Here is a 17,362-nt window from a genome sequence, read left to right on the forward strand (position 1 = left end):
TCCACTATTCTCCCAGTGTAGCAGCCTCTATTGTAAATGCCTGTACAATTTTACATAACATATGTAACAGTGCCAACACTCCTGTAGAGGTACTTACGGAGGATGAAATGGAAAATGAGCTGTCAAAACAAGTCCGGGAGGACTTACAACTTACCTTACTTACCAACAAACTCACACAATATCCAGCTCCAGCCAAAATGAAGAGCCCAGGGAAGGTTTAAATGTAAGGCACTCCCTCGTCTCTAGACTCTGGTCTTCTCGGACTCCTAGAAATTAAAATATACAAAACCTATGTATTTATACAAAACATGATATGTCTTTTAAATTACTAGCTTTATTGTATAACATCATATTTTATGGAATGATAAATGTATTTATACAAAACATGATATGTCTTTTAAATTACTAGCTTTATTGTATAACATCATATTTTATGGAATGATAAATGTATTTATACAAAACATGATATGTCTTTTAAATTACTAGCTTTATTGTATAACATCATATTTTACGGAATGATAAATGTATTTATACAAAACATGATATGTCTTTTAAATTACTAGCTTTATTGTATAACATCATATTTTATGGAATGATAAATGTATTTATACAAAACATGATATGTCTTTTAAATTACTAGCTTTATTGTATAACATCATATTTTATGGAATGATAAATGTATTTATACAAAACATGATATGTCTTTTAAATTACTAGCTTTATTGTATAACATCATATTTTATGGAATGATAAATGTATTTATACAAAACATGATATGTCTTTTAAATTACTAGCTTTATTGTATAACATCATATTTTATGGAATGATAAGTGAGAGTAATATGCATAATGATTAGTAACATGCAGTCATGACTCATGAGCACTAATTTTTTCTTACCTTGTTAACGCTGATGCTATTTCATTTAATTTTTCACATATCTGTTGCTGGGCTTCATTATATTATCTATTTAGATTTTGAGCAATGGTGCCCAGATGCTCTACTTTGCTTTGAGCTACCAAGAGCCTGTTTCTGGATATGTTGACTAGAGCTTCTCTAGCCATTTGTTGGCTCATTGGCTGTCGCCTGCTATGTCGTCGTCGACTAGCTGGTGCAGGCGCAGGTTTTGATTCCGCAACTTGTGCAGGCTCTGGAGAAAGTACATGTACCTGCAGCACTGGTGACAGCTCTGGTGTAGGTACTTGAGCGGGAGCTGGCACATCATGCTCCAATTGAGTTAGCTAAAAGCATAATAATTCACCTAAACAGTTATACAACGGGCAAAAATGAATCTAAAAAAAGACACTTACATCAGGAAAAGGATCCACTTGGGTATTGGGTAGCCCGCTCCCATAGTCCTTCCCAAGCAAACTTAAAAACTTTTTCCCCACATCTGTTAGAGGAGCCTCACTCCACCTCCTGTGCGGTGGGCCACCTCCTGTGCGATTTTGGGTAGCACGAATGCGAGCTGCTTTCTTTTTTAATTTTGCTTTTAAATCTATCCAATACTGAAAAAAAACTACAATCAGCATTGGGGGTGGTTCGTTAACCGAAACCTAGTACCTATAATATGTATTAGTATGTATTAGTATACAAGGAATCAGGATGATTCTGGTAGACCTATACTATACTATAATAAAGTTAATTGTCTGCTTACTTGCGACCATCCCTTCCAATCTTTCGTGGCACCTTTTCCCATAGAATTAAGACGCTCCGCGACCATTGTCCACATTCTTTTGGAATATTCGCGAGCCTGCGCCGATTTGTTAAAACCAACAGCTATATCTCTGTGGGAATCCAAAATCTCCCACAAAGATTCTAGCTGGTTGTAGGAAACCCGGTGACGACGCGAAATCACCTGTGAACTGAACATGAATAGCATGAGTTATTATTGTTTTAGTCTTAGTATGTTGTAGTAATTATAGTGTACTCAATCATACTTTATATTTAATAAATAAACACAAACATACTTACGCCATTTCTTTTATTTCACAAATTGTTGAGAATAAGAATTTAAATTTAGTCTTTAAGCCCGGTCAGTTAGTCTCTCGACCGTCGACGTCTGTCAACATAGCCGGGCACCGTTAATCAAATAGTTAACTTCGTTAATCGTTAATTGTTAATCCGTTAAAAAAAGGTAGCTTCGTTAAACGTTAAAGCGTTGCATTTCAGACGAATTAACGCAAGTTAACGTAATCGTTAATCCGTTAATATGTGTAATATGGCCTTTTTATAACTTACTAGAGATCGCCCAGTGGTCGAAATTCGTCCTTAGTTTCAACGACACTAGGACTACTACCTATATTTTGTAAAAATGTTGGCTTTATCGTTTTTTTTCAACTCTTGTCTCTGGGACTTAGCTGATCTCAGACTGGCCGTGTAAGCATTGTCTATTTAGTATCAATAAAAAAAACTATAATCCATTTTCAATTTGTCAACTTGTTGTCAACAGACTTCAACCATAAATAAAAGAGTATAATTCGTATGTATAGGCTTGTCACTCAAAAATCTGTCCTTTCTCATGTGTGTGTGTTGTAGTGTGTGTAATGTTTTATTTGTTAAAAAAATGTATGATAAAAGCATAATTTCAAAATAATATTAGTTCGATGCACTCCTTCACCATATACGAGGGCTGCTATTTATGTATCCGGAACTGGCCACTTACAAGAACAATATTTAAAAAGTAATTACAACATTTGAAAATAGAACTCTTTGGTTGAAGAATACATTTTGTTTCATGTGACTGTCAATTATTTTGCCATTGTGGCGTCATTTTGAAAATTGCGTGTCTTCATTTGCCATGGATTTAACGCGTGAACATTTTCGTGCAATGATTTACTACGATTTTCGGCGTGGGCTAAATCAACAACAGTGCTTTATTCAACTCACCGCAACTTTTGGAGATGAAGCACCATCAAAAACCACTGTTTATCACTGGTACAGTGAGTTTAATCGTGGGCGGTCTATGCTCACGGATGAAAATAAAGAAGGTCGCCCAAAAACAGCTGTTGTCCCACAAAATATAGATGCTGTGCGGGAACTAATAATGCGTGATCGTCATGTTACATATCGCGAGATAGAGGCGTCCTTAGGCATAAGTATGACGAGCATACATAAGATATTACACGAACATTTGGCTGTAAAAAAAATATGTTCGCGTTGGATTCCGCACAACTTGACAATCGATCAAAAACGGGCTCGTGTCGATTGGTGCAAAAAAATGATAAAAAAATACAACCGTGGTACGTCAAAAGCCGTTTATAATATCTACACAGGAGATGAATCTTGGATCTATGCATATGACCCCGAAACTAAACAACAGTCAACGGTGTGGGTGTTCCAAGATGAGCCGAAACCAACAAAAGTTACTCGTGCAAAAAGTACTTTGAAGCAAATGGTCGCCTGTTTTTTTGGAATTAATGGACATGTGGCTACAGTGCCATTAGAGAATCGTAAAACGGTTCATTCTGAATGGTATACGACCATTTGTTTACCAGAAGTCTTTGAAGAAATAAGAAAGGACAACCGACAACGCAGAATCATATTACATCACGACAATGCTAGCTGTCACACCTCAGCTGAAACAACTCAGTTTTTGGAGGGTCAAAAGATCGAATTGACTGGTCATCCGCCGTACAGCCCTGATTTGGCACCTAACGATTTCTTTTTATTTCCATACGCGAAGAACAAATTACGTGGTCAACGTTTTTCGAGCCGCGAAGAGGCTGTTGATGCGTTCAAAATGCACGTTTTGGAGATACCTCAATCAGAATGGAAAAAGTGCTATGAAAATTGGTTCCAGCGTATGCAAAAGTGTGTCGATCATCGCGGCGAATATTTTGAAAAGCAATAAAACCATATTAAATGATATATGTTTGTTTCTTTTTTTAATTCCGGATACATAAATAGCAGCCCTCGTAAACTATAAGTGTGCAAAATTTCATGCACCTACGTTTCCCCATTTTTCGTAAAAAGGGTTACAAAGTTTTTCGTTCACGTATTAATCAAATATCTAGTTATCTAGTTAGTAGTAGAGATCTAGTTAGTAGTTTTTGTATACGTCATAAATGGTAAACCTTAAATTAACTTTCAGTAAATCAACTGAAACATAAAAATAAATAAAAAACCTTTTAATTTCATAAAAAATAAACCTTATTGTTGCTGCGGAACCCTTCATGGGCGAGTCCAACTCGCACTTGGCCGGTTTTTACGCTTTTGGTACGGAACTCAAAAAATGGCTCTCAAAACTTTGTAAGTCTAATTTTATTGCGATATAGATTTTTGGTCCCATTGTTAGCACTGGCATTAAATCCATACTAATTATATAAATGCGAAAGTGTGTCTGACTGTCTGTCCTCTTCACGGACAAACCGTCGATTTTGCCGTTTGGTAGTGAGAAACTTCGAGTCCCGGGAAAAGACGTAGGTTAATTTTTATCTCGAAATGTACGGTTCTCACGCGATAAACGAATTTTGGCGCAACGGAGTTGCGGGCGTTTCCAACATTCCTAGTATAATATTATTTTGATCAGTACTCTTTACATCACATCAGTATAATAGCCCGCGCATAACTTTAAGTCACTCGGCGAATGGAGTAATTGGTACATGTATTATTGTGCAATGTTCACCAACGCCGTGTCTCCCATTTCATCTCAATTCCAATTTCATTTTTAATAAACCTAGAAACTATTCGCACATATTTTGTCAGCACCGTTACGGTACGCGCCGCTCGCGTCGAACGCACCGCATAGTTCACGTAATGCGGCGCGTACGGTGCGGTCGAATGTGCGAGGTTTCACGTCATATCATACAAAGAATTCTAAAATGCGGCGCGTTTGGCGCTTGCGTGCTGATAAATGTGCAAGCACCTTAACAGTGTACTCTTAAAAGCTCGACGTCACAAAATACTAAACGAAAAGCGAAAATCTATATATATAAAACTCAAAGGTGACTGACTGACATGGTGATCTATCAACGCACAGCCCAAACCACTGGACGGATCGGGCTGAAATTTGGCATGCAGGTAGATATTATGACGTAGGCATCCGCTAACAAAGGATTTTTATCAATTCCACCTCCAAGGGGTTAAAATACGGCATGAAAGTTTGTATATAATAATACTTCTTAACGCGAGCAAAGCCGCGGGCAAAAGCTCGTAAAATATAAAAACGTAAAACCTTTCACCTACCTTATTTGTAATTGCGACTCCATGGTGTTGTTTGGTATTGTCAACTCTGTAGTATTTGGGGAAATAAGTGCTTCCTTGGTACTTTTGCGCTTTTGTGAGTATACATATTTTCTTGGTTCCGATGTATCAGTATCGCTCGATTCCGAAGCCTCTGTAGTAATTTTCGGCTTTGGTGAGTATTTAGTAAATTTCTTCTGTTTTGTTGTCTCTGTAGTTCTTGAGTTTGTTAACTCTGTAGTTCTTGGTTTCAATGCATCTGTAGTTGGTTTCGTTGGTTTCGGTGCATCTTTACTACTTTCTGGTTTTTGCAAGTATGTTTCTGGTGTTTTTGATTCACAACAGGTGAGCCGGTGCTGCGATAGATCGCGGAATGTGGGGAAACTTTTATGGCACAGGTAACATTTACACTTGTCGTGGCAGGTCTCGTGAACCATCAGATCTGTAGATGTAGCAAATGCTGAGAAAAGAAAAAATATATGTAAGAAAATAAACAATAATAATAATAATAAAACACTTTATTGCTCACAATTACAAAAATTACACAAAACACAAGCTCAAATTAAAACAGTTATATAAATATGTGGGCAAAGGCGATCTTATCGCTAAAAGCGATTTCTTCCGGATAACCTTTGTGTTAACTGGAGAACTTTAATGTAAGCGGAAGTATAGTTATTTGTTTCAGAAATAGGGACCAAAAATGTATATACGTATATTATTAAATATATAATTATTAATACTATACAGATATATACTCACTATAATAAATACTTAGATACATACATAAAATATTAATACGTATTTGTAGACTAGATGCCGGGTCATGGAACTCATGGATGATGAACTTTGTATAATGTCTCTCCTATTATACACCTTCATTGGACTTCCATGAACATTTTTTTACTGCTGCTTGGGAAAATTTCTGACGCTCGGGCGTTTGCCCATACAAATCACAAAAACATACACAGTATACACCCTAAAGTCTTATCACTTAGGCCGGCATAAATATTCAGTACTCAAGATGCATCTCGGTCTCAAGACACGCTTCAGGCTCTGTGATTGGTTGGCTGTCAAAATTTGGACCAATCACAGAGCCGAACCGCGTCTTGAGACCGGGTCGCATCTTAAGTACTGACTATTTATACCAGTCTCAGTTTTGTATAACTATAAAACTCACCTCGTTTACATATTTCGCAAACATACGTGTATTTAACTTTTTTTGGTGAGACGGTATTATTTGATTTTCTTTTTACACCCTTGTAGGAATGTTGTGTGATAACGTGAGCCTGAAAGAAAGTGAAACAAAATATTAAAATGTCATCTATAATTAGAAAGAATAATTTAAAAACAAGGGGAGCAATTGGACCACTTATAAATATGAATTTCTCCTATAATAGCTTAAACTATATAAATGGCTATACAATTATTTGAGAGCTGGTTGGAGAATTTGTATTTTTCACATTGGATAGCTTATAGGCTTAAACAATGTTTTGTTCTTTATCTGTAACACTTTATAGACAATACTTTTCAAGTAATAGACAAGTTAAATCATTGTCTTAGCCGTAGGCTGATCGCCTGATTGTCTGACCAGTAAGATGATCTATGCGTCGGATGGGCATGTAAAAAGTCGGTCCTGCGCCTGATCTCTCTCCATTTGTGTCGGTCTTCCGTCTCACTGGGTTATGAGAGTAAAGGAATAGAGAGTGCTTTTTTATTTTAATTTTGAATTACTTCTCTGTTAAACTGGCTCGGCTTTAATGAAACTGGCCACATCACCCAAACCGGTGTGGGACTTGAGAGTTATTATCATCTATTATCAGCAAAAATAAAATATCACTTACTTTTAATCCACTAACACTATTGAATGTTTTTGTACACAGCATACAATCTAAAGATTCTACGGTCTCCATTTCTTCATCGCTTATTGGCTCTTCCTTGATGGCAGTATTCTTGAAAACAAAGAAAGTTCTTATAAAACAAACGGTTTTAATAGAATTAAAGGTAAGTACAGATAATTAAGGAATAACGGTATAAATAAAGAATAAAGACACTGCATCTATTTGTGATGCAAAAACAAAAATCATAAAAACCCCAAGATAAATATTTCTAAAAACAATAATTGTACCATATATAAACTTAAGAATTTTTAAGTTAGCAACATAATATCAGACATTTGGTATGTCTGATATTATGTTGCTAACTTAAAAATTCTTAAGTTGTTACAAAATAGGTAGTTTTTGATGACAATAAGCTACTTACACTACTTACTTTACTTGATAAAAAATCTGCTGTTCCATAAAAATACAAACACAATATTTTACAAAATAATCATTTAATATTGAATTTAATAAAATATATCAACGATGGAAAGGCAAAAGTTACCAAGCGTAATATTGCTACTTCTACACCAGAGCCGTTTAAAGATTCATTTTTTTGCAATTTATATGAGAGATATTTGAAAAAATGGAACGGATTTTAAAAGAATTTTAATGACTTTATTGAAATAGGCCTTTAAAAATAAAAAGACAGTGTTTATAATTTTTATAAATTCGTTTATTTTATAACCTTAACTTACGAAACGAACTACTTAAAACTCAAACTACGGAATCAGTCAAATATTTGGTATGAGTTTCACAGAGTAAGCTAGAAATTATTATTGTTTAGTTATTTCTTATTAAGCTACTAAACATTTTCATAGTCTGAATCAACATCATCAACATCGGATGCTGGCAAAGCGATTTTTTTGTTTGTAGAGTGTGGAATATCGGTAAATTCGTTATGGAATTGGGCGGGAATCACCTTATCGTTGCAAAGTTTTAGTAGGTCATTATATTTTTTCTTAGCAATTGGGATACGTGAACGATAACAAGACATAACAGGCCCTTTAGTTTTGGATTGAACCTCAACGGTATGCGACTTGGCAGATTTATTCATGGAATATTTAATTTTCACAAAATTGCTTTTTTTTAATGTAGCTATTCTAATTTTACTTATTTTTTCCAATAGGTTCCCCTTGAAATACTCGTCAGCTACAGAATCCCATTTGTAAAAATCTTCATAAGTCAATCGTTCAACCTCATATGGGGAAGGATCTTTTCGTGTTGTGCTTAAAACGGTATACCATTGTGAAGGGGCATATATTATTGTATTTTTCAAATAATTTTCGGTTACGGCGTGCACACTATCAACGGGCATGTAAGTGTGTCCTGTAAGAAGGTAGTTCACTTGTATAGTTTCTAAATTCTCACATTGTTGTAGAATTGAATGTAACATAGCCAAGACCACCTTATTCCCATTTTGACCTGGGCAACGGTCGCAATAAAGGAGTAAGTTTTTGATATTTCCCCTTCTATCCACAGATTGTATGTATCTATGTAAAATGCTAGCGATTTCATTCGCATCTCTATTTCCATTACTCTCGTCCCAATAATAGCAAAATACTTTGCGGGTTCCATTTTCATAAAAGCATAAATTGTAAACTTCTAATTTTCTGGAGTAATATAAAAGCATCGATTCGCCATGAGGAGTATTTAGAACCTTTTCTAGGTCAAAATTTACACAAAGGGTGCTAGGGTCAGTTTTATGTATGTTTTTATGGGCTGAGAAACGATTATAGATCTCATATTTTTCTTCTTCGTGATCCTTTTCTTCCTTGGCTATGGCTACATCTGCTGCATCTGATCGTTGGAATTTTAAACATTTTAGACATTTGTCCTTTTTCGGTATATGAAAGCCAATGTTAAAATCATCTGAAAATGTTTCTAAATATTCTTTCACTCAAAAACTTCACACCATTTTCTAGACATTGTTTTTTATATACTTTATAGACGGAAGCAACATTTTTATAATCCTGTGTCAAATAAACTTTTGTTGAATCGCTTCGGCAGTAACGAGATGGTACTGCTGGTAAGGATTTGATGAAATTTCTAACTGAATCTATTGTTGCTGGTTGAGTTTTATTTGGAGGGACGTGTTTTCCGCGTAGATCTTCCTTAGCACAACCCCAGTTTTTTACTACTTTATAAATGGATTTGGAGGATACATTCAGTGTCGCAGCGAGAAATTGTAAGCACACTGGCCTCTTTCCCTCTCCTTCGTTTATGTGATACTTAAAGCTTACCGAACGCATTTCTGTGTCCGATCTTTTACGTTTTACATCTTCCTTTTGCGTCAAACTTGCTAGCCAGTCTCTTCGACGCTCTGCATTATTGTTCCAAAAATGATTGAACACACTCATCCTCCTTTCTTCACTAATAGTTTCGCAATTATTGCCGCACTTTTTACCAATGCATGGATTTGGTTGAACTGCTTTTGCTTGTATTATCTTACCATCTGTTCGTACATATTCTTGCCCAGTTCTTATCCTTCGAGACCTTTCCTTTTTTGTGTTCGTCCTCTTTTTTTTTAATCCTTCTCCTATAACTTCTTCTGGATTATCGGTAAAATTTTCATTCAGTCTTTTTCTGGCAACCTTATTTTTCTTCTTTTTGGAGGCTCTTTTATTCTTGTCTATGACTTCTTCGTCTTCGGTATCGGTAAACAACACAATTTCGTCTGAATCTGCTCCATCACAGTCCATAAAAGTTGAAAAATCTTCATCTGATAAGTAATCGATATACTTCTTATCAATTTTACTTTTTCGTTTACGACCTCTTTTGAAAGTTTGTGATCAGTCGACTGAGAATATTCTGCAATGTTCGAGTTTATAGAGTCAGCGTTTGCTTGCTGCAAGCGCTGACTTGCATTACTATCAGGTGTAGTCAAATGGTAATTCGTGGTAGTATCAGAATTAATATCCAAGTTTGTTGCAGGTGATTTCGGAAGGCTGAACTCACAGGTGTTCGCGGTAAGGGTTATTGGTTCAATAAAATTTTCTTCAATATTTTTACCATAGCTTTTAATATTCGTAATTCTCGACAGTTGTTCATTGTGCGTCAGATCTTCGCTATGATCACCAATTTCGGTCAAAATATAATCGTTTCCTGCAAGAGAGCGTTGATCTTCTCCCTGATTCTGTAGGATATTACTAGATTTTACAAAAGTAGCGGATGGTCCGGCAACGACTTCAGGAGAAAACGATTCTTTTTCATTTAAAAGTTGTTCTGTGATATAATTTGGATAACATACTTCCGACTCATCAACAGATGCATGTTCCTCTGAAACAGTAGGCGTTTGCACTGTTGAAATTTCTCCCAAAATTTCATCACCCTGAAAATAATATTTTTTTTATCTCATAACCTATCCTATTAATAACACGAGTACATATAAACGCGAAAGTTTGTGAGGCTGTATCTATGTTTGTTGCTCTTTCAGGTAAAAGCTACTGAATGAATATACACATACACATAGGCTATATGGTCGCTTTTGTGTACTAACCCACATTTTTTTTGTTGAATTTTGAATGCAGTCCCGTTCTAAATCATCTAATATAGCTGCATTCATAACTCAATACGTGATTTTTTGTTCGTTAGTACATGAATGCCTAACAGCGTTCATATATTATTATCATCACGCTACGGGTTACGGGAGCTGTTGCCTGCGACGCCGTCCGCGTGGACATCAGCTTATAGCGTGGTTCCCGTTTCCATCATAGGCTACATTGCTACAAAATTTCCACGACAGAGTTGCTTACGCGGTACGCATACTTCAAAGTTTAATGTTTACAGACAGACAGACACGTCAAGCTTATAACACCCTTCTTTTTGCGTAGGGGGTAAAAACTGAAGTCACATTTCAAACGTTCGTAGTTCATAGAACTTCGTAATCTTCTCGAAAGTGAAACAACATGAAAGGATCCTTACCACCTCATAGAAACGAATTCGTACTACTGCTAGTGCGACCTAGGTGACATTCAGCGCCATCTATTATAAATTATTGGAAGTAACTTAATTTTAACAAAATTACACATCACCCCCTTAGAACCCTTTTTTCCAGTTAAAAAGTATCCTATGTCCTTTCACAGGCTCTAGACTTTCCGTGTACAAAATTTCATTACAATCGGTTCAGTAGTTTTGGCGTGAAAGCGAGACAGACAGATATATAATCATAAGAACTATACTTAACGGCATTTTTTTAAGTTTTACTTTCATCCAGTGCACATTACATGTTTCGGCAATATTTACAAGAAAGCGCGGAAAACTTGCGGTACGAGCGCTCAATCGGTCAAATCGGTTGAGCCGTTTTGCATGAGTTCGCTCACAAACACTGTGACACGAAAATTTTATATATTAGATGGTTAATGGTAGTGTACATATTATGCTTTCCGTCCTTAAAACAACGCCGAAACTCCCAAACTTGTATCTATAAGGAGGCAGGAGTCCCCTCAGCACCTTCCGAATCATGGTATACATCGGTGCAAAATCTTACTTATTGGTAGCATATACTTAGAATACTTCTTACGAAACCGAGGTCAGCAGTCACCATGTTTCCACTTTCCATATAAGAAGTTCCCTCGATTACTCATGGATCTTTAAATCAGGTCACCACTTTTGTGAACATGGTACCAAATTGGGATGATACCCTATTACACCAAAAAAAAATTTGAAAATCGGTTCACAAACGGTGGATTAATCGTTGAACATAAAAAAATAAAAAGAACGACCATAACACCTCCTCCATTTTGAAAGTCGGTCAAAATTGTAGCCTATGTGTTATTCTGCTGTATAAGGTACTAGCGACCCGCCCCGGCTTCGCACGGGTATAAATGAAATTATGGCCTAAGTCACTGAAAAAATGATTAAAATCGATTCAATAGTTTGATTTTAAATAATTTATATTAATTACTACCCGTGGCCCGCATTGGTCGGTACTGCCGCAAAAGCTACTTACGTCCCGCAATTTTTAAATCTGTAATGTCTTCGAAAATATTCATTTAAAATTAAAATCGTAATAATTATGCTGACATAATCAATAATGTATTTAGTGTATTTAATTGAATAAAAATTGAATAAAGTTTAGGCAGCGTACACAAAATAAGTAAATTTTCTGGTTGTTTCCGAAAAACTGAAATATCTTACGGAACCCTATATTCTCCAAAATAAAAAGTAGCCTATGTTACTCGTAAATAATGTAGCTTTCGAATGGTGAAAGAATTTTTAAAATCGGTCCAGTAGTTTTTGAGCCTATTCATTACAATTAAACAAACAAACAAACAAAGTTTACCTCTTTATAATATTAGTATAGATATTATTGTAAAGTGTCATTAAAATCCATTCAGTAGTTTTTGCGTGAAAGAGTAACAAACATCCATACATACAAACTTTCGCCTTTATAATTTATAATAATATTGGTAGGAAGTAGGATCTGACAGTGTTTCATCCAAATCCGTTCAGTAGTTTTCATGTGAATGAATAACAAACATCCACACATCCAATATGTACCTAAATCCATACAATAAATCAAAATAGGACTTTACCGGCTTTGGTTCAGAAAAATACTTGCAAACTTTCTCCGATTGTTTTTTTACACCGGCCCTTTGTTTCTGGGATTTTCTCGTGCTAAAAATAGAAAATAACACGTTGTGGTAACGTACCTACTTATTTTGAAATATCCAAATAAGTAAATAAAATATTAATATAAGTCGAACTTACCGATGCCGAATCGTTACTTTACACACCCGAAATTAAAAAAGCTCGGCCTATTATGTCATATATTCGCCAACTGCGATTCATGTTGAACTAAAAGATTTTTTTAATAAAACTCAAAAAAATTAACGAAAGCAAATTAGCTTGAAAATAATTTCAATACATACCAAGTGTCGTATCACACAAAATAGTGCGCGAGGAATGCGCGAGAGCGCGCACGCTTGTTAAATGTTACCTTAGCGACAGTGAAACCACAGTGAAACTACGACTGATCGATAAAACCGTTACTATCCACCATATTGGGTATGATATGACGCAGCGGGGACAAGCGACAACGCGTCAAGTGTTTGTTTGGGCTAACCACATTTAAAATTAAATAATTATTGCAGTAATATGTATCCAAGTATGTAACACAATTTATAAATAAGACGGCAGGTAAAGAGTTACCAAGCGCCACTTATTTTGCCAAATACCTACTTTTAGGTCTCGAAATGTTATCGCTTGGTCGCCGAAAACAAGAAAAATACCCGTTGCTACGGAGTGTCCTAAGCGACATCAAAAGTGCTCGTAGAGACATGGGACTTAGACTAATCGATAGAGAAAAATTCGCTCATTCCGAATATATAATTTTTTTTTTAACCCCTAGTGTCGCTTGGTAACTTTTGCCTTTCCACCGTCGATATTAAAAATGCGAAAGTGTGTCTATCTGTCTGTTACCTCTTTACGCTTAAACCTGAACCGATTTTGAGAAAATTAGGTATGGAGATACTTTCGAGTATCGGAAAAGGACATAGGATAATTTTCATGTGGAAAAAATATATGATTACTTACCTCTTTTGGCTCCACGCTTTCATCATTTACAGATTCTAAGTATTCTATCTGCATATTGTCTAACCTGCATTCTTCTGCAAAACAAAATTAAACAATGAATAAAATGAAAATTTTATTTCATTTGAATTCAATTTCATACAAAACAAACCCTTGTTATGCTGCATTTCCATGCTTGCCTAGGCTTGACAAGCATCCACAAGGCACGAGCGTCCACAAATCACGCTTGGCATTTGGAAGTCGTTTACACGTTTGTGAATGCGTCAGTGTATTACGTACAAGCGCCGCAAGCGCCCTTTGATCTGTGTCCAAAATCCGACACTACACCGGACCGGATACAAGCGTCCACAAGCTCACGCAAGCCAAGCCAAATACTCTCTTTACACGCTTGTACTTGTGGACGCTAGTCAAGCCTTGCCAAGCACGGAAACGCAGCATGTTTGTTCCACTTTAGATGTGTGCATTATATTGTACAGAGTACTTACAGCACATTTGAGATAAAACTTTTAGCTGCATTTACTGTATGCAGTTAAATTGAATGCCTATATTAAAGTAAGATCCCAGAGCGGTCGGACACAACTTATTTTCTCATGGATGAAACCAGTGCTCAGCCCCCTAGCATACGCCAACGAGATATCTCGTGGATATCTCACTCTCGAGCGTAGTGATATTGTCGATATCGATATATATCTCTTTTTCGCTAACATGCATACGTCGAGACTCGGGAGATAAATTTCTCGTTCGTATATAGTTCGTTAGTATATAGACAAAAATAGCACATATAAAAAAATACAAAATTATCTCTAATTTTGACGACAGACGTACGAGAAAAAATGTATGTCATGTTAGGGTCAATAGAGATGAAGAGATAAACCAGTTAACATCGAGAAAACGTGTAGAGTGAGATATCTCGTTGGCGTATGCTAGCATGGCAGTACTCAGTAGTGTCTCATGTACTTACAGTGCGTATAGGTATCATGCACATGCGTGTCCGAGTAAAAAATTCAAATGTTTTAAAAATACTCACTACTTTAAATCCAAGATTTCAGCATCCTTAGAACGTGTGAAAATGTTTGTCTGTCTGTAACCTCTTCACGCCCAAACCACGTTGAACCGATTTTAATGATGCTAATATTTGGTATGGATACCGTATGTTATTATACTCTGAGCACCGGGAAAGGACATAGGATACAATTTATCCCGGAAAGTGTACAGTTCCCTTTTCCAATTTTAATTTTAATTTTAACGTCTATTTATTTGTACAATAAATAGACTTTAATCCGAAATGCATTTTGGATAATTAATATAGATTGGGAGCTATTTAGTTTTATAAGGCACTAGCTGTTGCCGCGACTTCGTCCGCGTGGACTTTTGTTTATATTTGTTCCCGTACATCGAAAGAATAGTTTACGCGCTGCAAATCATAAAAGTATATTGGGTGGGAACAGCACATTTTTCCGGGACAAAAAGTATTCCTTGTCCCGAGATTCAAAAAAGTATCTCCATGGCAAATTTCCTCAAAAATGATTAAAAAAGAATATTGTGCGGGAACCGTACATTTTCTGGGATAGAATTAAAAAGTATCCTTTGTCTTTTCCTGAGACTCAAAGTATCTCCATACCAAATTCCAATCGAAATAGATTGAATAGCTTACGCGCAAATCATAAAAGTATATTATGCAGTACCTAACCGTACATTTCTCCGGAACAAAATATATCCTATGTTCTTTCACGGGACTCAAAGTATCTCAAAGTATACCAAATTTCAGTAACATCGGTCCAGCTGTTTACGCGTGATGTCGTGACCAAGGGATATATGGATTCATATACTTAGATTATTTTTATTTTATTCTAAAAATATACCAGTAAGCGGAATATATTATACTATGATTAATTAACAGCAAGTATTTGTTTAATTTTTAATCATCGTTTAATCATCAACAAAATCATTACAATTTTCATCATTCATCCAATCACAATACTGTCCATTTGAGTCATCATCCTCGTCATCATTAGTTATGTTTTCGTCAAAAACAGATTTATGGTGTTTGCGAAGCTCACGCTTAGATGTTTTAACTGTATTCTTCTTCACCGATATTTTATAGGAATACTTCAATTTACAGTTTGTGTGATAATATATTGTTGGATCCGTTACTTCTTGAACTTTCTGAATTAATTCTCCCATTTTCTCTTCTTTATTCAATTTCGTTAAAAATAGGCTTTTATCGCATGCATGCAACGGTAGTCTTTTTAGTTTACACCTTTTTGTCTTTTGGTCACAATATATACATGTCTGAGTTTTAGCAGTTGTCATATCACATTCAAATGAATTACTATGAGTAAAGGAATTACTATAGCATTCAAAAGTCGCACTAGGTTCCTCAGTAATATATGACACTGGCTCAACTGATTCTAATTCATCAATAGATTCTATACTTGGATATACTTCAGATATTGCAATAGGTTCAGGCCTAGTACTCGCTGGACTTGAGTTTGAGACTATACCTGACTCTAGAGCTGTAAAATTATTTTGTTGACTTGAGGTAGATTGCGCACATGGATCATCGTTAATACTAAGGTTACTCGGTTGCCGTGGTGTCAATGCTAATGATGTATTTTCAGAATTACTCAAAACATGTATATTTTTACCACTTATTGGATATTCTGGAGTGGCAGATAAATATTTCTTTGGTAAAGCAGTAAAACTTTTATAGCACTCCCGATGGTAACCATTGCCATACAAATCCTCCGGTAATTTTATGTCTTTGTATTTTAGGTTATGGATTACTCGCTGCTTTAAAAATTGTTTACATTTTTTTATTGTATTATCGGTATATAATATTAATTTACCATCAGATTGTTTGCAAATTGTACACTTCAATTTTTCTTCTTCCATGGTTTTCACTATCACAAACGACTTAGTATTAGTAACAAATTACAGGATATAAACAACAAAAACGTTTGCCCTTACAGACTCAAACTGTCCTGTGTAATAGGCCTCTTGGATATCGTTGCCAAGCTACGGCAACGCCGCGGGTCGGTTGACGCCGGAAACTCACGGGCGCTTTTCTCATATGATTATCATACAAGTCACTGCCCTTTTTTGGTAATTGTTTATATTTTTAACACAATAAAAAGTAATGAGCCAAATCATTATTGATTGTGGACTTCATAATATTTCCGCAGACTTTTTCCGCGGAAAATCAGTACTTATCGAAAGCTATATTTACTTAAATATACACGATCAAGAAATATTCTTTCAAATTCATTGAATATGATTTTTTACTTATTTATTTGTAAGATCATCTTCTTAGTTATTACTTATTACTAAAAACAGGTTATTTACCTAATCAAAAATTATAGAGCACAAACTAATTCCAAAGCAATCATGTTCATGAAGTCTTCGAAATCCATGATGATGGAGAACGAATCATCCGTGTAAAAGTAATACCACAGACCGGAGTAGATAATCGACTGTACGACGTGAAAGTGGAGCTATGTCTTGAATAATCTAAACAAATATATTTTCAGCAACTTTTCAACCATACATGCAAAATAAAAATGTAAAAAGGCAGATACATTTCATTATCAAAGAAATTTTTGTTTGATTTTTATGATTAATATGTAATATAATAAATTTACTAGATGACGCCCGCAACTCCGTTGTGCCATAACTCTTGCACAACGGAGTAACCGCGCGGGATTCGGGAACCGTACATTTTCCCGAGACAAAAAGTATCCTATGTCCAGTGGCGTAAATATAGGGCTGGC

General features: G+C 35.6%; 1 protein-coding gene across 4 annotated transcripts in view; it reads right to left on the bottom strand.

Annotated features, from left to right (window-relative positions):
* Positions 1-17,362, bottom strand: part of LOC121729747 — a 29,926-nt gene that overhangs the window by 7,115 nt on the left and 5,449 nt on the right. For 2 of the 4 annotated variants that reach the window (XM_042118366.1, XM_042118364.1), the window contains 8 exons: positions 13,596-13,669; positions 7,023-7,130; positions 6,359-6,467; positions 5,185-5,641; positions 1,655-1,862; positions 1,308-1,505; positions 898-1,238; positions 164-266 (listed from right to left, as the gene is read on the bottom strand). In XM_042118366.1, coding sequence (XP_041974300.1) covers positions 960-1,238; positions 1,308-1,505; positions 1,655-1,862; positions 5,185-5,641; positions 6,359-6,467; positions 7,023-7,130; positions 13,596-13,669 — 1,433 coding nt within the window. In that variant the 3' untranslated portion in view covers positions 164-266; positions 898-959. Of the gene's footprint in view, positions 1-154; positions 267-897; positions 1,239-1,307; positions 1,506-1,654; positions 1,863-5,184; positions 5,642-6,358; positions 6,468-7,022; positions 7,131-13,595; positions 13,670-17,362 lie in introns of all 4 variants that reach the window. The other 2 variants (XM_042118365.1, XM_042118367.1) reach the window with 2 other exon arrangements.

The sequence above is a fragment of the Aricia agestis genome, chromosome 8 (assembly GCF_905147365.1).
Source record: "Aricia agestis chromosome 8, ilAriAges1.1, whole genome shotgun sequence".
Lineage (NCBI taxonomy): Eukaryota > Metazoa > Arthropoda > Insecta > Lepidoptera > Lycaenidae > Aricia > Aricia agestis.